Raw genomic sequence first — 17,046 nt, forward strand, 5'->3', positions numbered from 1 at the left:
ATAGGCTCTAGGCACGTGGGCTCAGTAGTTGTGGCGCACTGACTTAGTTGCTCCATGGCATGTGGGATCTTCCTGGACCAGGGCTCGAACTCATGTCCCCTGCATTGTCAGGCAGATTCTTAACCACTGTGGCACCAGGGAAGTGCCGGTATCTGTTTTTAATCAGTTTCCAGCTGAATCTGATGCACACCAAGATTTGAGAACCACTGTTGCAAACTAGTGAATTTAATGAAAAGAAACAGACTCACAGATATAGGGAACAAACTAGTGGTTACCAGTGAGAAGGGCGAGGGGGCAATACAGGGGTGGAGGAGTGGGAGTACAAACTATTGTGAGTAAGGTGGGCTCAAGGATGTATTGCACAACACGGGGACTATAGCCAATATTTTGTAATAACTGTAAATGGAAAGTTACCTTTAAAATTTTTTTTAAGAAAAGAACCACTGTTGCAGGAAATAGGACATCTTTAAGACTAAAGAAAGAAAAAATCCTTGCAGCAGCAATATGGAAAATGGATCCAAGGGGAGAGATGACCAAGAGACTAGCAAGGTGGCTGTCATGATAATTTAGGTGGGGGGATGGGGCCTGAACCAAGGCAGCATGGAGGGCAATTTGGAAGATAATTCGAGAGAAAAGCAGAGGAGGCTTGGTGGCACTGATCTTTTGGGGGCGGCTGTTAATTGTGAAGGAGACCCAGGTTTAGAGACCAGGGGGTTATCACTTTAAAAAGCCACTCTAAATTACTTTTCTAATTACAAAATTAATTGATTGTCTAAAAAACTCAACTCCCTACTTCCTGGAACCTCACTTCCTCCTGCGGGGAGGAGGGCTGGGTCAGAGAGGGCAGAAGTGAGTAAATGAAGGGCTTTTCAAGCCAGAAACCGCTTGAGATTTTCCACTTTCTTTACGCGAGGAAAGGAACCCTAAGTTGTTCCCAGGTGGCCAAAACGAAGTCATGGCCCCTGAGTCTGATCTCCAGAGGAATTTCCCTAATGGCAGATCCCTTGACAGGATAAACTTTTCCAGAATAATCTGCAATACAAAATTAAGAGATGCTCAAACACATATACAGAGATAAATAAAGAATAAAAACATAGAGACCGAAGCAAGCATGTCAAGGTTCTTTACCTGCAATTAACAACAAGCGTCAGGCGGCCCAGTTCACGGGGTAAAAGAGCGAATACCCGATGTCTTTGCGTGCCTCTGCACCAAACCTGGCCCAGGCTTGCCTATCGTCGGACACGGGACGGTCGCTATACGGTCAGGGAGGCCTCCAGTACAGCCTCGGTAAGATATTTTTATTTACGGCATTTGGTTTTTGGCGAGAGGCCATTCAGGACGGATGGCAGAGCAGCGGTGAGGTGAGATCCGATTCTAGGACGCTCATATGGTATGTGTCCTCTGCTGTCCTACGACAGCGACGCCCAAAGCCTCACCCCCGCCCGGGTTGAGGACCTTGAACCGCCTCTCGGGGCTCGGCCTCAGCAGTCGGTGGCGAGTCCCATTGGTTCAGCCGGCAAGCGCTTCGGCGTCCGCTAGGTGTGGGCGCAGCCGCCGCCCGGGCTCCGCGTCCCGGGCAGTCACTGGGCGCGAGCAGCGGGCACTGCTCTTGGACGCCCAACCCAAACCTTCCCGGGGATAGGCGGCCGGACCCGCGGCAACGCTTATCCAAAAAGGGCGTTTGTGTCCTCGTAGCCAGGTCTCAGCCGCAACCCCCACTGGAGAAATCTGGGAGCTTTGGAGCGGCCTCGGCCTGGGGGGAGCGGCCCCCTCCAAGCTCCAGGAAAGGAGCTTTCCGCCGGGCTGAGGTCCCCTCGGGTGAAGGCGGAAGAGGGAAGACTGACGTGTCCTGAGCTGCCCTCAGGTCGCCGGGAGGGCCCCCCACCCCGCTCCTTGCCGGGCGACGGGCTAGCCCGAGACTCGCGGGGTCTCCAGAGCTGGGCCGGGCCTCCAGCCGTAGAAAGGTTCCCCAAGGGAGCACTGAAGTGAGCCGGGCCCGATGTTTTGCGGTGCTGCCGCAGCCGCTGCGATCAGGCACCGCGGCGGCCAGCCCCGTGGAGGTCGGTTGTCAAGTCCTCTCCAGGCCCCCCGCTAGCGCGCCGCTCTGGGGGAGACCCCGGCAGGAGCGCGAGGGCGGCTGCAGGGCAGCAGAGGCCGCTGGCGTCGCCTCGGCCAGCCCTTCCCGCGCGGAGAGCACCCCGGGGCTGCGGCGGGAAGGTGCCGGACGTGCGGGGCCGCGTGGCGTTGCCATGGAAACGGGCTGGGGCGCGCGGGGAGGTCCCGGGCAGGCGGGCTGCCGGAGGGGGGACCCCAGATTGGGAGGACTACATAGCAGAGGTGGACGCCAGTGTTCGAGCTAGAGGGACATGGTGTGGTGTGGCGGTGGGGAGGTGGCCTCCTGAGGGAGGGTCGGAAAGGCCAAGGGGAGGAATTGGAGCCATTGGCTTCAGTTCAAAGAACCTGACCTGGGGAGTCATTCGATCCCTGGTTCCCATAACTGCAGGACTACCCCAAACAGGTTCCGCTGCCTTAAGGATGACAGTCCTAGGCCACCCTGGAAGTTGGAGCTGCCGGTGGTTGCCACTCCTGCTGCTGCTGTTGCTGGGCACAGGTCGAGATCCAGGGGTGGAAGGTGTGACACACTACAAGGCCGGCGACCCCGTCATTCTGTATGTCAACAAAGTGGGACCTTACCATAACCCTCAGGAGACTTACCACTACTATCAGCTTCCAGTCTGCTGTCCTGAGAAGATACGCCACAAAAGCCTTAGCCTGGGTGAAGTGCTGGATGGGGACCGGATGGCTGAGTCTTTGTACGAGATCCGCTTTCGGGAGAATGTGGAGAAGAGAATTCTGTGCCACATGCAGCTCACTTCCGCACAGGTCAGCCTCTCCACACTGACTAGAACTTAGCCCTCCCTCCCAGGACCTAATAACAGTGCCTTAGGTTTATGGTTTTCAAAGCACCTTTATGGAAATGATCTGATTTGATTCTAACTACAACCTCATGTGGCAGGCAGGGAGGGTAGTATTTATCATTTGCATTTGGTTGATGAAAAAACATACTTGCTCAGAAGTAACTTCTTCAAGACTACATGGATAGTGGATTGCACGGTTGACATTAGAGCCCAGGGCTCCTGACTCGAAGCTTCTCTGTAGGTAATAAGGTCCCAACTATCACACCTATGTAGTCATTTTTTGCCATCCCTACTTCTTGGCTTTTTTAACTGGCTCCTTTACATGCTGCCTAATTTTCCCTATCATGCTTTTTTCTTCAGCAATTCCTATCTTAGGGCACTTTTCCTTAGTCTACTGCAGACCTTCCTACACCTCCCTCTCCTCCTAGGCCTTCATCCTGTCGAGTCATACTTGCTCATTTCAGAGAATCCCAACATAATACTAGGGTCTAACCAGTGGTTCTCAACAGGGGGCTTTTGTCTCTCAAGAGACATCTGGCAATGTCTGGAGATTTTTTTTTAAATTAATTAATTTATTTATGTTTGGCTGTGTTGGGTCTTTGTTGCAGTGCACGGGCCTCTCATTGCGGTGGCTTCTCTTGTTGCGGAGCATGGGCTCTAGGCGCGCGGGCATCAGTAGTTGTGGCTCACGGGCTTAGTTGCTCTGCGGCATGTGGGATCTTCCCAGACCAGGGCTCGAACCCGTGTCCCCTGCATTGGCAGGCGGATTCTTAACCACTGCGCCACCAGGGATGTCCTCTGAAGATATTTTTGATTGTCACTACTGGGGAACGCTACTGACATCTAGTGAGAAGAAGCCAGGGACAGAGCATCTTACAATTCATAGGGCAGCCCCCTACAACAAAGCATTTTCCAGCTCAAAATGTCATTAGTGGGGCTGCCCTGGTGGCGCATGGTTGAGAATCCGCCTGCCAATGCAGGGGATATGGGTTTGAGCCCTGGTCCAGGAAGATCCCACAAGCCGCAGAGCAACTAAGCCCCTGTGCCACAACTACTGAGCCCACGGGCCACAACTACTGAAGCCCGTGTGCCTAGAGCCCACGCTCCACAAGAGAAGCCACCGCAATGAGAAGCCCACGCACCACAATGAAGAGTAGCCCCTGCTCTCCACAACTAGAGAAAGGCTGCGCACAGCAACAAAGACCCAGTGCAGCCAAAATAAATAAAATAATTAATTAAAAAAAAACCATATCATTAGTGCTGAAGTTGAAACCCTGCTCTAATACAATGCCTGGGGAGGCCTTGTCTGACTCCTAACTTGCTCTTTTTAGGTGGAACAGCTGCGCCAGGCCATTGAGGAGCTATACTACTTTGAATTTGTGGTGGACGACTTGCCAATCCGTGGCTTTGTGGGCTACATGGAGGAGAGTGGCTTCCTGCCTCACAGCCACAAGATAGGACTCTGGACCCATTTGGACTTCCACCTAGAATTCCATGGAGATCGAATTATATTTGCCAATGTCTCAGTGCGGGACGTCAAGCCCCACAGTTTAGATGGGTTACGACCGGATGAGTTCCTAGGCCTCACCCACACCTACAGTGTGCGCTGGTCTGAGACTTCAGTTGAGCGTCGGAGTGACAGGCGCCGTGGTGACGATGGTGGTTTCTTTCCCCGAACACTGGAAATCCATTGGTTGTCCATCATTAATTCCATGGTGCTTGTGTTTTTACTGGTGGGTTTTGTGGCTGTCATTCTCATGCGTGTGCTTCGAAATGACCTGGCTCGGTACAACTTGGATGAAGAGACAACCTCTGGAGGTTCTGGTGATGACTTTGACCAAGGTGACAATGGCTGGAAAATTATCCATACAGATGTCTTCCGCTTCCCTCCATACCGTGGTCTGCTCTGTGCTGTGCTTGGTGTGGGTGCCCAGTTCCTGGCCCTTGGCACTGGTAAGGTGATAAAAATTAATTAGGGATTTCTCTCAAGGGGTAGAACTAAGTAGGTAGGTTGTTCAGAAAAAGATCTACAGATCTTCTCTTCTGTCCAAGGTGAGGGGCAGACCTAAGGGGTGGAATGGCTCTAGCAAGGATGTGTATATTCTGTTGTGGGTTTTCTGGACAACAGAACTGGAGGATATTGTTTTGATGGAAGCCCTGGGTCTGGGAGAAAGGGGGCTGGCTGATTTCTATGAAATTGCCAGAAGCGGGATAGGTGAGACCTAACACAGGCTTTCCACTACCATGCTGCAGGCATTATTGTCATGGCGCTGCTGGGCATGTTCAATGTGCACCGTCACGGGGCTATTAACTCAGCAGCCATCTTGTTGTATGCCCTGACTTGCTGCATCTCTGGCTATGTGTCCAGCCACTTCTACCGGCAGATTGGAGGCGAGCGTTGGGTGTGGAACATCATTCTCACCACCAGTCTCTTCTCTGGTGAGGACTGCCCTTTCCGTGGTGGGCCAGTTTAGGAACTTAGAACACATCATGGAACCTGAGATAGAGTCAGAGTAGGGCTTTCAAGGGACTGAAAATAGGTAAAAGAAACACTAAGGAAACCATTCAAAAGACAAAAAGAGCATTTCTTTTTTTTTTTTGCATAGTTAAATATTAAGCCCTTGAAATGTTTTAGGCAACGTGATAAGCACTTGACATGCCTTCATCTCATTTAATTCTCACACTGACTTCATGAAGTAGGTAATACTGTCCCCATTTTACAGATGAGGAAATTGAACTTCAGGCTGGTTAGGTAACTTGCCTGAGATTGTACTCTTCTTTTTTTTTTTTTTTTTTTTTTTTTTTTTGTGGTAGGCGGGCCTCTCACTGTTGTGGCCTCTCCCGTTGCGGAGCACAGGCTCCGGACGCGCAGGCTCAGCGGCCATGGCTCACGGGCCTAGCCACCCCGCGGCATGTGGGATCTTCCCAGACTGGGGCACGAACCCGTGTCCCCTGCATCGGCAGGCGGACTTTCAACCACTGCGCCACCAGGGAAGCCCCTGAGATTATACTCCTAAAAAGCAGAGAATCAGGTTTCAGACCTAGGCAGTCAAACTCTAGAGCCTGTATTCTCAACCATTACACTGAAATAACACTCTTGAATTTATCTTTTGAGACTCCCTTTTTTCCCCCCAAGTGTTTTTTTTTTGGCCACACTGCACGGCATGTGGGATCCCACTTCCCTGATCAGGGATCGAACCTGCGCCCCCTGCATTGGAGGCGTGGTGTCTTAACCACTGGACCACCAGGGAAGTCCATCCCCAAGCTTTTTTTTTTTTTGCGGTACGCTAGCCTCTCACTGCTGTGGCCTCTCCCGTTGCGGAGCACAGGCTCCGGACGCGCAGGCCCAGTGGCCATGGCTCACGGGCCCAGCTGCTCCGCGGCATGTGGGATCCTCCCGGACCGGGGCACGAACCCGTGTCCCCTGCATTGGCAGGCGGACTCTCAACCACTGCGCCACCAGGGAAGCCCCTCAAGCTTTTTTAATTTTGAAAGTGGGCCTCCCCACTCTAGCCTTTCAAGCCAGCTTGTCCTTTTAAAGGTAGTAGTAGTTTGCATTCTGAACCTCTTGTGTTTCCAACTGTTAAGTATCTGATTTCTGTTCTACCACATTTACATTTGAACCAGGCCTTTCTGAAAACAGAGCCTTAATTCAAAGGAATGTCTCATACTAGGAATCACCAGTGCCAAAGCAGGACAGGCCCTTGGAGGCAGGTGGATTTGTGTCACTCTTAGATCATTATGTAACGGCTTGCCTAGATCCTTAATGATGATGGGTAGGGGAGGGAGTGTTGGTAAGCCAAGGAACAAAGAACAACAAGACATGAAAGGGTGGAGTCAGTCTGGGAGCGGGATGTTTCACTCCTCACCCCTTTAAGTCCAGTCTGATTGGGTGCTCCCAGGGATGTAGCTCCTAGTGCTAACTCTCCCTCTGGGGCCCATCCCTGCAGTGCCTTTCTTCCTGACGTGGAGTGTGGTGAACTCCGTGCATTGGGCCAATGGTTCAACACAGGCTCTGCCAGCCACCACCATCCTGCTGCTTCTGACGGTTTGGCTGCTGGTGGGCTTTCCCCTCACTGTCATTGGAGGTATCTTCGGGAAGAACAACGCTAGCCCCTTTGATGCACCATGTCGCACCAAGAACATAGCTCGGGAAATCCCACCCCAGCCCTGGTACAAGTCTTCTCTCGTCCACATGACTGTTGGAGGCTTCCTGCCTTTCAGGTATCCTCCCTTTATTCCATGGCCATCACTCTCAGGATCCTGACCTTAACTTTCCCCTTCCGTACTCACCCTGTACCGTAACCCATTGTCGGTGATAATCCCTGGTTCAGCTGTACCATTAAGAGATCACTAAATGGTTCCTCCTTTCTCCAACCAGGACTGAGCTTGAATCAATTCAAATATGAGGGTGTCTCACTTGTGAGCTCTCCAGAGACATTGCTCCTTTCACTGTCTTCCTAGTTTCTGACTTTGGCGATACCACATGGGGCTTAAAACCCATTTGATTACTCATCCAATTTGTCGAGTAACTTTTAGTGCCAGACAAATACAGTGGAAAATAGACCAGACAAGATCCCTTCTCTCAACCTACCAAAGAAGATGTTCTTGAAATGAGAGCAGCTAATCATAGGTGAAAGAATCCCCATCAAGCCAGGAACTCCAGTGCAGGGAGTAGAGAGGGCCCACTTTGCACAGTGACCCAGTAACGTGGAGGGGTGGTGGCTGGAGTTTGGCCTGGTCACTGTGCTGGCAGTGCACAGCCCTTTAATGCTGTGTATCGTCTCTTCTCTTCACAGTGCCATCTCTGTGGAGCTGTACTACATCTTTGCCACAGTCTGGGGTCGGGAGCAGTACACTTTGTATGGCATCCTCTTCTTCGTCTTCGCCATCCTGCTGAGTGTGGGGGCTTGCATCTCCATCGCACTCACCTACTTCCAGTTGTCTGGGGAGGATTACCGCTGGTGGTGGCGATCTGTGCTGAGTGTTGGCTCCACTGGCCTCTTCATCTTCTTCTACTCAGTTTTCTACTATGCCCGGCGCTCCAACATGTCAGGGGTGGTACAGACAGTAGAGTTCTTTGGCTACTCCTTACTCACTGGATATGTCTTCTTCCTCATGCTGGGCACCATCTCCTTTTTTTCTTCCCTAAAGTTCATCCGTTATATCTATGTTAACCTCAAGATGGACTGAGTTTTGGGTGGCAAAACTATCACTCTTCTTTCCCTTTCTTCATGCCCTACTGATCTCTTACCAACATCTCTTCTGATTGAGTGACTGAGTTGTGTGATGGTTTTGTTGCCTTCCCCTTTGCCCTTTGGGCCTCCCTTCTCCAGAGAGGGCCCGGAAATTATAAACCTCTATTATATAAGGAGTATATATTTGAACTTTTTAAGTTGCCTTTTTTTGGTCCTGATTTTTCTTTTTACAATACCAAAATAAAATTTATTAAGAAAAAGGGTCCTGTAGTTGGAGGGTTTCGTCTGGATATAGGAACTCGTGCCCTGCCGTTAAGGGCACTGTCCCCTAGGAAGGCGGGTCGGCCGCGAAATGCACGGAACTCGGAACTCGAATTCTTCACGGAGCTGAGGAACTGTCGGCTAGCGGAACCTTCATTACCAGGGCCCTGTTCCCGCGGCTCAGCCGGCGCTCCGCCCAACGGAAGCGGCGGAGCCCGAGCGCTGCGCTAAGCGAGTTGAATCACCCTGGTGACGGGAGGGGCGGGGAGCAACGCCCTTTCCGCCGGAAGCGGGTTTCGGGGCTTCCACGTGCTGTTCCTCCCCCACCTCCGGCCCAGCAGCGGCGGCTGCCCTGCTGCCATGGAGCTCGCCGGCCTGGAACAGATCCTCCGGGAGCTGCTGCTGCCGGACACCGAGCGCATCCGCCGGGTATGGGGCCGGTGGGACCGGGCCAGGGCCAGCGGGGGCGTTGCGGGAACGGCCCAACTCTGACCCCAGGCTCTCCCCAGGCCACCGAGCAACTCCAGACCGCTCTTAGGGACCCCGCCTCCCTGCCCGCGCTCTGCGAACTGCTGGCCTCGGCGGGCGACCCTCAGGTAAGGTTCCTGCCGCTTCCTGCGGAGTGTCCTATAGTACGCCACATGTCAAGCCCCAGCTCCTGCCCTCGGCGACACGGTCAGCACCTTCCTGCCCGGACCCTCACGTGCCTGCTTCCTCGTCCCAGATCCGCCAGTTAGCGGCCGTACTGACCCGCAGACGACTGAGCACCGGCTGGCGACGGCTGGCGGCCGAGCAACGGGAGAGGTGGGTTGGGCCAGGGGTGGGGCGGGCCGGGCTGAGGCGGTTCTTGGGTGCCAAATACTTGCCACCTGTGTTCTAGCATCAAGTCTCTGATCCTGACGGTCCTTCAGAGAGAGACAGAGTAAGTGCTTATCTGCCTCCTCTCAGGGCCCTAACTAACTCTAGGCTGAGAGCTTCTTAGGGTTTCTGCCTTCTTTTTCAGCTCCAGGCTGGCTTTTGGGGGGCAGGGACTTAGGTTTTAGACCAAGGGTGGAGGAACGACTCTCAAGCTGTATTAAAGACGAAAGGTCTTGAGTGCGGGCTGTGATGGTCTGCCAAAGCCGAGTCGGAAAAACAGAACTGAAATTTAGCATGAGTGAGGTCACCCTCACCAGACTGCGCGCCTACTGGGCTGCTAGTGTCCCTCTGAGACGTTTTCTGTGTCCCAACTTGGCAGAGGCCCTGTGCGCACACCTGGAGGTTTCTCTCATGGCCACTCTGTGGAGGCAGAGCCATCGTGTACAGGGAAGGGTACTGGAGGGTGATTGGGGGTGGGGAATCTCTCCTGTTTGCAGGCATTCTGTGAGTCTTAGCCTGGCCCAGCTCTCAGCTACCGTTTTTCGAAAAGAAGGCCTGGAGGCCTGGCCTCAGCTCATGCAGCTTCTTCAGCACAGTATCCGCAGCCTCCACGTCCCCGAGAGAGAGGTACTATCACATGGTTGGTGGGAGGAAGGGACCCAGAGGCTGGACAGACCATGTAAGCTTTTCCTTCTCAACCCCTCTTCCTGGGCAGATGGGGCTTTTGCTGCTAAGTGTGGTGGTGACCTCCCGGCCTGAGGCCTTCCGACCCCACCACCGGGAGCTTCTTCGGCTTCTGAATGAGACCCTTGGTGATGTGGGCTCTCCTGGGCTCCTCTTCTATTCCCTGCGCACTCTGACCACCATGGCCCCTTACCTTGGCACTGATGATGTGGTGAGATGTGGGCCTTCACCTTCCCTGGCTCCCTACCCTCGGGCTTTCGTGTCCTCATCCTTGTGGGATGCAGAGCTACTTAAGATTCTTTCTCTGCTTTTGGTTCTGCCTAACAGTTGCAAGGGGATCCTGTGGGTGACTGTACCTAGGCTCCTCCTATGTGCAGGCTTTGAGGAAGCTGCTAGCTTCTGGGGCTGGAGATAAGGCTGCATCGTGCTTTCTGTGATTTAGCTCATCTTGTGTCCTCCAGCCTCTCGTGCGAATGTTGGTGCCCAAGCTCATCGTGGCTGTGCAGACCCTGATCCTTGTAGACGAGGTGAGGACGTTCGGGTAGGGGCTCTGTTGGAAGGAGGGTGCAGGAGCATTCAGCCTGGTCCACTGAAGAGAGCATAGTAACCCCGTGACTTCTCTGTCTGGCAGGCAAAGGCCTGTGAGGCCTTGGAGGCCCTGGATGAATTGCTGGAGTCAGAGTTGCCCATCATCACCTCCCACCTCTCAGAGGTCCTCACATTCTGCCTGGAGGTGAGCCTGGGGTCGGCACTGTCCCTGTTGCTTGTTCTGCTGGGAGTTTCCTTGCTCGCTTCTGATTCGAGTTGGTCTCTGGGCAGGTGGCTAGAAATGTGGCCCTAGGTGATGCAATACGTGTGCGTATTCTCTGCTGTCTCACTTTCTTGGTCAAAGTCAAGAGCAAGGTGAGTGCCTTCTGACACACATCATCCCGTCTCCATTTTCTTCTCCATCTCACTCTTGGAGCTTTTTGTCTATCTGGGGTTATGTAAAGTACCATAGCTAAGATGTTCCAGGCTGGGTCTGGACTCAGCCCAGCTCTTGGCTGGGAGATTGGGAATCTCCTCCTGGACCCCCTGTGGCCTGGAAGGCTGGAATTTCTAATGTGGGTCCATCTTGGGAACAGATTCTCAGGGACACTGTTCCATTCTCCCTTTTAAGGCGTTACTGAAGAATCGCCTCCTACCACCCTTGCTGCACACCCTTTTCCCCATCATGGCTGCCGAGCCCACCCTGGGTCAGCTGGATCCTGAGGATCAGGATTCAGAGGAGGAAGAGCTGGATGTTGGACTGGTGGGGGAAACGCCCAAGCACTTTGCCATTCAGGTGGGATGTGGGACGGGCCGGGGGCAGGGGTGTTAGGTCGTTGGGGGAGGTTGGGGGGCAGAGATGGAGTCCAGCAAAGTCTACCTGTCCTTTCCAGGTCGTGGACATGCTGGCACTCTATTTGCCCCCTGAGAAGCTCTGTCCCCTGCTGGTAAGTGTGGTTTTGTCCTTCCAGTGCTCCTACCCCTGGGTTTGCCTAGTCTCCCGAGCCTGAGGATGTTTGGGCCCTGGTAGGTGTGGAAGGCCTGTTGCCGCAGGAACAGGCAGGCTCGTGCTGGGGTTTCAGGAGAGTGCCATCTGCTCTCCTAGATGCCCATGCTGGAAGAGGCTTTGCGGAGCCAGAGCCCATACCAGCGCAAGGCTGGGCTCCTCGTGCTGGCAGTGCTCTCTGATGGAGCCGGGGACCACATCAGGCAGAGGTATTTGTTCCCCTGTCTCGGAGTGAGGGTGGGCCATGGGGAGGAGGACCCACGGCAGTCGTGGTCTCCGCTTGTCCTTTGAGCCTAGTCATCAATAGTGTCTGCTCCCACACTCAAGTGTTCTGGTTTGGAAGATACCCCAGCTGTCAGGGTCAGCGGGTGGTGCTCACCATCTGGTGACAAAAAGCCTTGGTTTTCCCAGGGGAAACAGCAGAATGGCTCAGCCCAGGGATCTCAGGTCCTGCCCCTCAGACTCCACCCTCTTGTCCCGCCCCATCCAGACTGCTGTCCCCACTGCTACAGATCGTGTGCAGGAGCCTGGAGGATCCGTCACAGGTTGTGCGCAATGCTGCGCTCTTTGCCCTGGGCCAGTTCTCGGAGAACCTACAGGTCAGCAAGGCCGATGGGGGCAGCCACTGTTTCAGAGTCCCTACCTGTCCCAGAGACCAGCTTCCCCTCAGCCCCATCCCTCAGGCATCCCTGCTGCCATCAGTACTTAGGTGCGTGCCTTGCAGTTGAGCTGACTCAGGCCGTCTTTCTCCTTCCACCAGCCCCACATTCGCAGCTATTCCGGGGAGGTGATGCCACTGCTCCTCGCCTACCTGAAGTCCGTGCCTCCTGGGTGCACACGTCACCTAGCCAAGGCCTGCTATGCCCTGGAGAACTTCGTGGAGAACCTAGGTGGCAATGCCCTTTGCGGGTGTGAGGGAGGGGATGGGGCTGTCGCTCTGGCTGAAGGGGGCAGGAGGCGCAGCTCCCCGAACCACTGCCCGCGGTGGGGAGAGGGATGTGGCAGGGCCACGGGGAGGGTCGGCCTGGAGGCAGGTAGGAGACCTGGGTTGGTTGGTAGAGGGGTGCCCTTTCCCACAGGGCCTGAAGTGCAGCACTACCTCACGGAGCTCATGGAGTATATGCTGCAGCCTCTGAGGAACCCCAGCAGCTCCCGGGCCAAGGAGCTGGCTGTGAGCGCCCTGGGGGCCATCGGTGAGTCGGAGGCAGGAGGTGGGAGCATGGGTTCACTCCGGGTGCCTGCGGCAGGTGGTCCCTGCTCACTCTCCAGCTCTGATTCTGCCCTTCCGTGCCACAGCCACGGCTGCCCAGGCGTCCATGCTGCCCTACTTCCCCACCATCATGGAGCACCTGCGGGAATTCCTGTTGACAGGCCATGAGGACCTTCAGCCTGTGCGGATCCAGAGCCTGGGTGAGCGAGGCACTCCTAGGCCGGCTTCCCAGTGCTGGGGAAGGGCCGATGCTCACCTCTCATTCACGAGATCGCCCCGGGGCAGCTGCGCTCGCACCGGTCCCAGGAGTAGAAGGGATATCTGGATCCCCCCATCCCCCCGCCCAGCTATCTCTGGTCCCTCAGCCCTTGGCCCTGCACACCTCTGGCCTAGTGCCTCATCCTGGTGCTAACCGAGCCCTTGCCTCTGCAGAGACACTTGGGGTACTGGTGCGAGCAGTAGGGGAGCCCATGAGGCCCCTGGCTGAGGAATGCTGCCAGCTGGGGCTGGGCTTGTGTGACCAGGTAGACGACCCTGACTTGCGGCGCTGCACGTGAGTGAGCCCTCACCCCGCTCCCACCCAGACCCCAGGCCTCTGGTTCTGGACCGTGGGTTCCCCGGGCTCCCCCGTCCTGTCTGGCTACAGCAGGTAGGACTATACAGCTTTCGCCTGTCTCCGCCAGGTACAGCCTGTTTGCAGCCTTATCGGGGCTGATGGGTGAGAGCCTCGCTCCCCACCTGCCACGAATCACCACACTCATGCTGTTGTCATTGCGTTCCACCCAGGGCATTGTGGTGAGCGGACAGGGTGGGCTGGGCCAGGTGGGGACGGCCAGGCCTGGGATGGGATCTCTCTCCTAGGCCTAGCTGAGCCAAAGTCCCTGCTGTGCCTCCCCATTCCAGCCTCAGTGCACTGGAAGCAGCACCTTCCTTCTGTTTGACGACGAGCGCGGTGGGGAGGAAGAGGAGGAGCTTGTGGAGGAGGACTTGGAAGAGGAGGAGGACTCAGAGGTCTCAGGGTGCGGAGGCTGCCGTTCTGGTCTGGGGGATCCTGGCTTGGACAAGGGCCCAGGGCCAGCTCTGCTTCTACTGGTGTCCGATTGCTGCTGCCTCCCCACCTTACTCTAGGTACAGCGTGGAAAACGCCTTCTTCGATGAGAAGGAAGACGCCTGTGCCGCGCTGGGGGAGATCTCTGTGAATGCCAGGTGAGCATCGGCCTCTCCTCGGCACAGGGGACCTCTCCTGGGAGCCCCTTCCCCATGGCGGTGTGTCTGTCCACAGTGTGGCCTTCCTTCCCTACATGGAGACTGTCTTTGAAGAAGTGTTCACACTGCTGGAGGTGAGTGGGGCGGGGGGCGGGGCAGGTGGGGTCTGGGGGCTAGGAGCTGTGACGGCCCTGCATGCGGCGCACACGTCCTGCCCCTCCTCGTGCCGCAGTGCCCTCACCTGAGCGTGCGGAAGGCAGCCCATGAGGCCCTGGGTCAATTTTGCTGTGCACTGCACAACGCCTGTCAAAGCTGCCCCTCGGAACCCAACACTGCTGGTGAGAAGGCGAGGCCAGCGCCCGGCTGGGGCCTCTGGAAGCAGGGGGTGGGTGGGGAGGGCGCAGGGGCTGACCAAGGCTTCAGCCAATCATGTCCCCAGCTCTGCAGGCCGCCCTGGCCCGGGTGGTGCCATCCTATGTGCGGGCAGTGAACGAGGAGCGGGAGCGCCAGGTGGTGATGGCCGTGCTGGCGGCCCTGACGGTGGTGTTGCGTGGCTCTGGGAGCTTGGCTTTGCAGCCCCCTGGGCGGCTTGCTGAGATCTGCCACGCACTCAAGGGTGTGCTGCAGAGGAAGGTGAGGGGCCGGCCGGCTGCAGGGTGAGGAGGTGGCCCAGCCTTGGGTGGGGCTAGCCGGAGGCTACCAGTCCAGCTTCCCCCTCCTTCCACCCACGGAAGGGAGAAGGGGCAGGAGAGCCCAGACTGAGCTGAGCGCCCTCTTCCTGCAGACAGCTTGTCAGGACGCCGACCAGGAGGAGGATGAGGACCAGGTAAGAGCTACGGGTGCAAACTGGGACCAGGCAGCCCAGTTGGTCTCCACGGGGCGGGGTGGACAGTGTGCTTGGCTTGGCCTGGGGGTACGGGGCTTGCTGAAAGATTGGTAGTGGCTCGGAACAACCAACCCAACTCCCGCTAAGGCAGTGGGTGTTCAAGGAAGGCTTCCTGGGGGTGGGGATTCGGGGAAGGCTTGGATTGATAGTGGGAGTAGGAGGACCAGGAGGGAAAGCTGGGCTGCAAACAAACCCAGCCTGGAAGGGGCCAGACCCGTCAACCAAGGGCAGCCCTCAGGGAGACCACCTGCAGCCGTGGAGGAGTGCGGTGGGAGGCGCCCCCAGTTTCTGACCTGGCCCTGCAGGCTGAATACGACGCCATGTTGCTGGAGCATGCTGGTGAGGCCATCCCTGCCCTGGCCGCTGCGGCCGGGGGAGATGCCTTTGCCCCCTTCTTTGCCGGCTTCCTGCCATTACTGCTCTGCAAGACGGTGAGTGCTCTGTCCTCTGGCTTCGAGCCCCGTTCCGCCTGTGCCCCGTGCTCAGTTCCCCACTTGGTCCCAGTCCCAGGCTGACTCGCACTCCTCACCCCACCAGAAACAGGGCTGCACAGTGGCAGAGAAGTCCTTTGCGGTGGGGACGCTGGCGGAGTCCATTCAGGGCCTGGGTGCCGCCTCGGCCCAGTTTGTGTCCCGGCTGCTCCCCGTGCTGTTGAGCACTGCCCGGGAGGCGGACCCCGAGGTGCGGAGCAATGCCGTCTTTGGGCTGGGCGTGCTGGCGGAGCACGGGGGTCGCCCTGCCCAGGAGTATCCTCGGCTTGCAGGAGGGGGCCCAGATGGGGTTGGGAGGGTGTCCCCTGGGGTTCGGGATGGGAGCAGTCTCCCCGTGTGCCTGTTCCTTGACTGTGGACCAGACACTTCCCCAAGCTCCTGGGGCTCCTGCTGCCCCTCCTGGCGAGGGAGCGCCATGATCGTGTCCATGACAACGTCTGTGGGGCACTCGCCCGCCTGCTGATGGCCAGTCCCACAAGGAAACCAGAGCCCCAGGTGAGGGGTGGGGGCGTCAGGCAGGGCCAGGGAGCTGAGGAGGGTGCAGGGCAGGAGGCCAGAGTCTTCTGTGTGTCCAGGTGCTGGCTGCCCTGCTGCACGCCCTGCCACTGAAGGAGGATTTGGAGGAGTGGGTCACCTTAGGGCACCTCTTCAGCTTCCTGTACCAGAGCAGCCCTGACCAGGTAACCGCGATGGTGGGGCCCTTAGAGGGGGCTTGATGCTCCAGTCTCATTGACAGGCAGGGTTGGCATCAGTTTAAGCTGCTCTTCTCGGCTTTCCTGTTGCTGTCCAAGGATTGGCAGCCAAGGCCTTTAAGCGGGGAGGAGGGGCTTCCTCTCACCGTTAAGCATTTTTCCTCAGGGAGGTTTCATTTCCACCCTCTGGTCTGAGCCAGAAGTCGCAGCTTTCCTAGGCTGATTTCCTAGAGCAGGCTCTTTGAGACTGTGCTCCGTGGAGCCTGGGCCCTTTGGGCCACCCCACCATCCTTTCCAGTCAGAGCAGCTCTGCTTTCTGAATGAGATTTGTCCGCAGCACGTGGCTAGCTTTGGGAGCGCTTGTCCCAGTGCTCTTGTGTCCATCACCTTTGTCTTGCATCTTCGCAGACTACTGTGGGTGGAGCTCGTGAGTGTGTGGGCTGCTTTTGGTCTTTAGGCCGTGATTTCAAATACCTCTGGTCACAGTCTCATGCTCTCCGAAAATCAAACAAACAGAACACATCACTACCGCCCTGCTTCAGGGTTCTTCCCGTGCTCCACGGTTGTTAGAGCAGTGCTGCTAAACAGCCCAGGTGGGAGACTGCCTCTCCGGGGCTCCTACCACCCACCCCAGTGCTGGGGCCCAGGGGCGCTTCCGCCCGAGTCAGCCCTTCTTTCCCCACAGGTTGTAGGTGTGGCTCCAGAGCTCCTGCGCGTTTGCAGCCTCATCCTGGCCGAGAACAAGGTCCCACCAGGTGACGGTGGCGGTTGTGGGCAGGGCTGGGGGGAGGTGGGGAGCAGCAGGGCTCAGGGGGCCTGGGGCAGCTCAGGGGGCCTGGGGCAGCCCTCCCCAGACTCCTCCCCCTTCACTCTCCACCCAGACACCAAGGCGTCGCTGCTGCTGCTGCTCACGTTCTTGGCCAGACAGCACGCTGACAGCTTCCGTTCAGCACTGGGCTCCCTGCCTGGCGACAAGGCCCAGGAGCTCCAGGCCATCCTGGGCCTCACCTAGACTGCGGGCTGCGGCTGGGCCGGAGAGAGCAGAGCCTGCCCACGCCTGAGACCAGCTCTCTGCCCAGTCGCAGCTCACGCCTTACCAAAGATTCTG

The 17,046-nt window shown here is 56.7% G+C and overlaps 2 protein-coding genes across 3 annotated transcripts; both read left to right on the forward strand.

The window, feature by feature from the left end:
• Window positions 1-2,098: 2,098 nt before the first annotated feature.
• On the forward strand, window positions 2,099-8,376 carry TM9SF1 (transmembrane 9 superfamily member 1). Of its 2 annotated transcripts, none has more exons than XM_065871036.1 (6): window positions 2,099-2,217; window positions 2,519-2,883; window positions 4,250-4,871; window positions 5,172-5,357; window positions 6,869-7,142; window positions 7,718-8,376. In XM_065871036.1, the coding sequence occupies exons 2-6, from the start codon at window positions 2,536-2,538 to the stop codon at window positions 8,109-8,111; spliced, it is 1,824 nt and encodes a 607-aa protein (XP_065727108.1). In that variant the 5' UTR covers window positions 2,099-2,217; window positions 2,519-2,535; the 3' UTR covers window positions 8,112-8,376. The 2 variants fall into 2 exon arrangements, with proteins under 2 accessions (XP_065727108.1, XP_065727107.1); XM_065871035.1 differs by having other exon boundaries at window positions 2,122-2,226; window positions 2,504-2,883.
• Window positions 8,198-16,950, forward strand: IPO4 (importin 4). The gene is made up of 30 exons (XM_065871034.1): window positions 8,198-8,806; window positions 8,887-8,973; window positions 9,102-9,181; window positions 9,258-9,299; window positions 9,733-9,862; window positions 9,951-10,130; window positions 10,381-10,446; window positions 10,551-10,652; window positions 10,739-10,822; window positions 11,079-11,243; window positions 11,341-11,394; window positions 11,553-11,662; window positions 11,944-12,052; window positions 12,214-12,343; window positions 12,533-12,646; window positions 12,750-12,863; window positions 13,096-13,216; window positions 13,347-13,458; window positions 13,567-13,682; window positions 13,792-13,869; window positions 13,946-14,003; window positions 14,102-14,207; window positions 14,309-14,502; window positions 14,654-14,695; window positions 15,061-15,186; window positions 15,293-15,501; window positions 15,609-15,741; window positions 15,822-15,926; window positions 16,624-16,693; window positions 16,820-16,950. Exons 1-30 carry the CDS (start codon window positions 8,738-8,740, stop codon window positions 16,948-16,950), a joined length of 3,237 nt encoding a protein of 1,078 aa, XP_065727106.1. The 5' UTR covers window positions 8,198-8,737.
• Window positions 16,951-17,046: the final 96 nt, after the last annotated feature.

Source organism: Phocoena phocoena, chromosome 2, assembly GCF_963924675.1.
Source record: "Phocoena phocoena chromosome 2, mPhoPho1.1, whole genome shotgun sequence".
Classification (NCBI taxonomy): domain Eukaryota; kingdom Metazoa; phylum Chordata; class Mammalia; order Artiodactyla; family Phocoenidae; genus Phocoena; species Phocoena phocoena.

Bases quoted from the DNA above. Each gene is read 5' to 3' on its own strand.
- IPO4 (XM_065871034.1), top strand. From the start codon at position 8,738: ATGGAGCTCGCCGGCCTGGAACAGATCCTCCGGGAGCTGCTGCTGCCG. The intron at 9,863-9,950 runs GTACTATCACAT...CTTCCTGGGCAG, and splicing joins TCCACGTCCCCGAGAGAGAG to ATGGGGCTTTTGCTGCTAAG. The intron at 10,447-10,550 runs GTGAGGACGTTC...TCTGTCTGGCAG, and splicing joins CCCTGATCCTTGTAGACGAG to GCAAAGGCCTGTGAGGCCTT.
- TM9SF1 (XM_065871036.1), top strand. From the start codon at position 2,536: ATGACAGTCCTAGGCCACCCTGGAAGTTGGAGCTGCCGGTGGTTGCCA. The intron at 2,884-4,249 runs GTCAGCCTCTCC...TGCTCTTTTTAG, and splicing joins TGCAGCTCACTTCCGCACAG to GTGGAACAGCTGCGCCAGGC. The intron at 7,143-7,717 runs GTATCCTCCCTT...TTCTCTTCACAG, and splicing joins GGAGGCTTCCTGCCTTTCAG to TGCCATCTCTGTGGAGCTGT.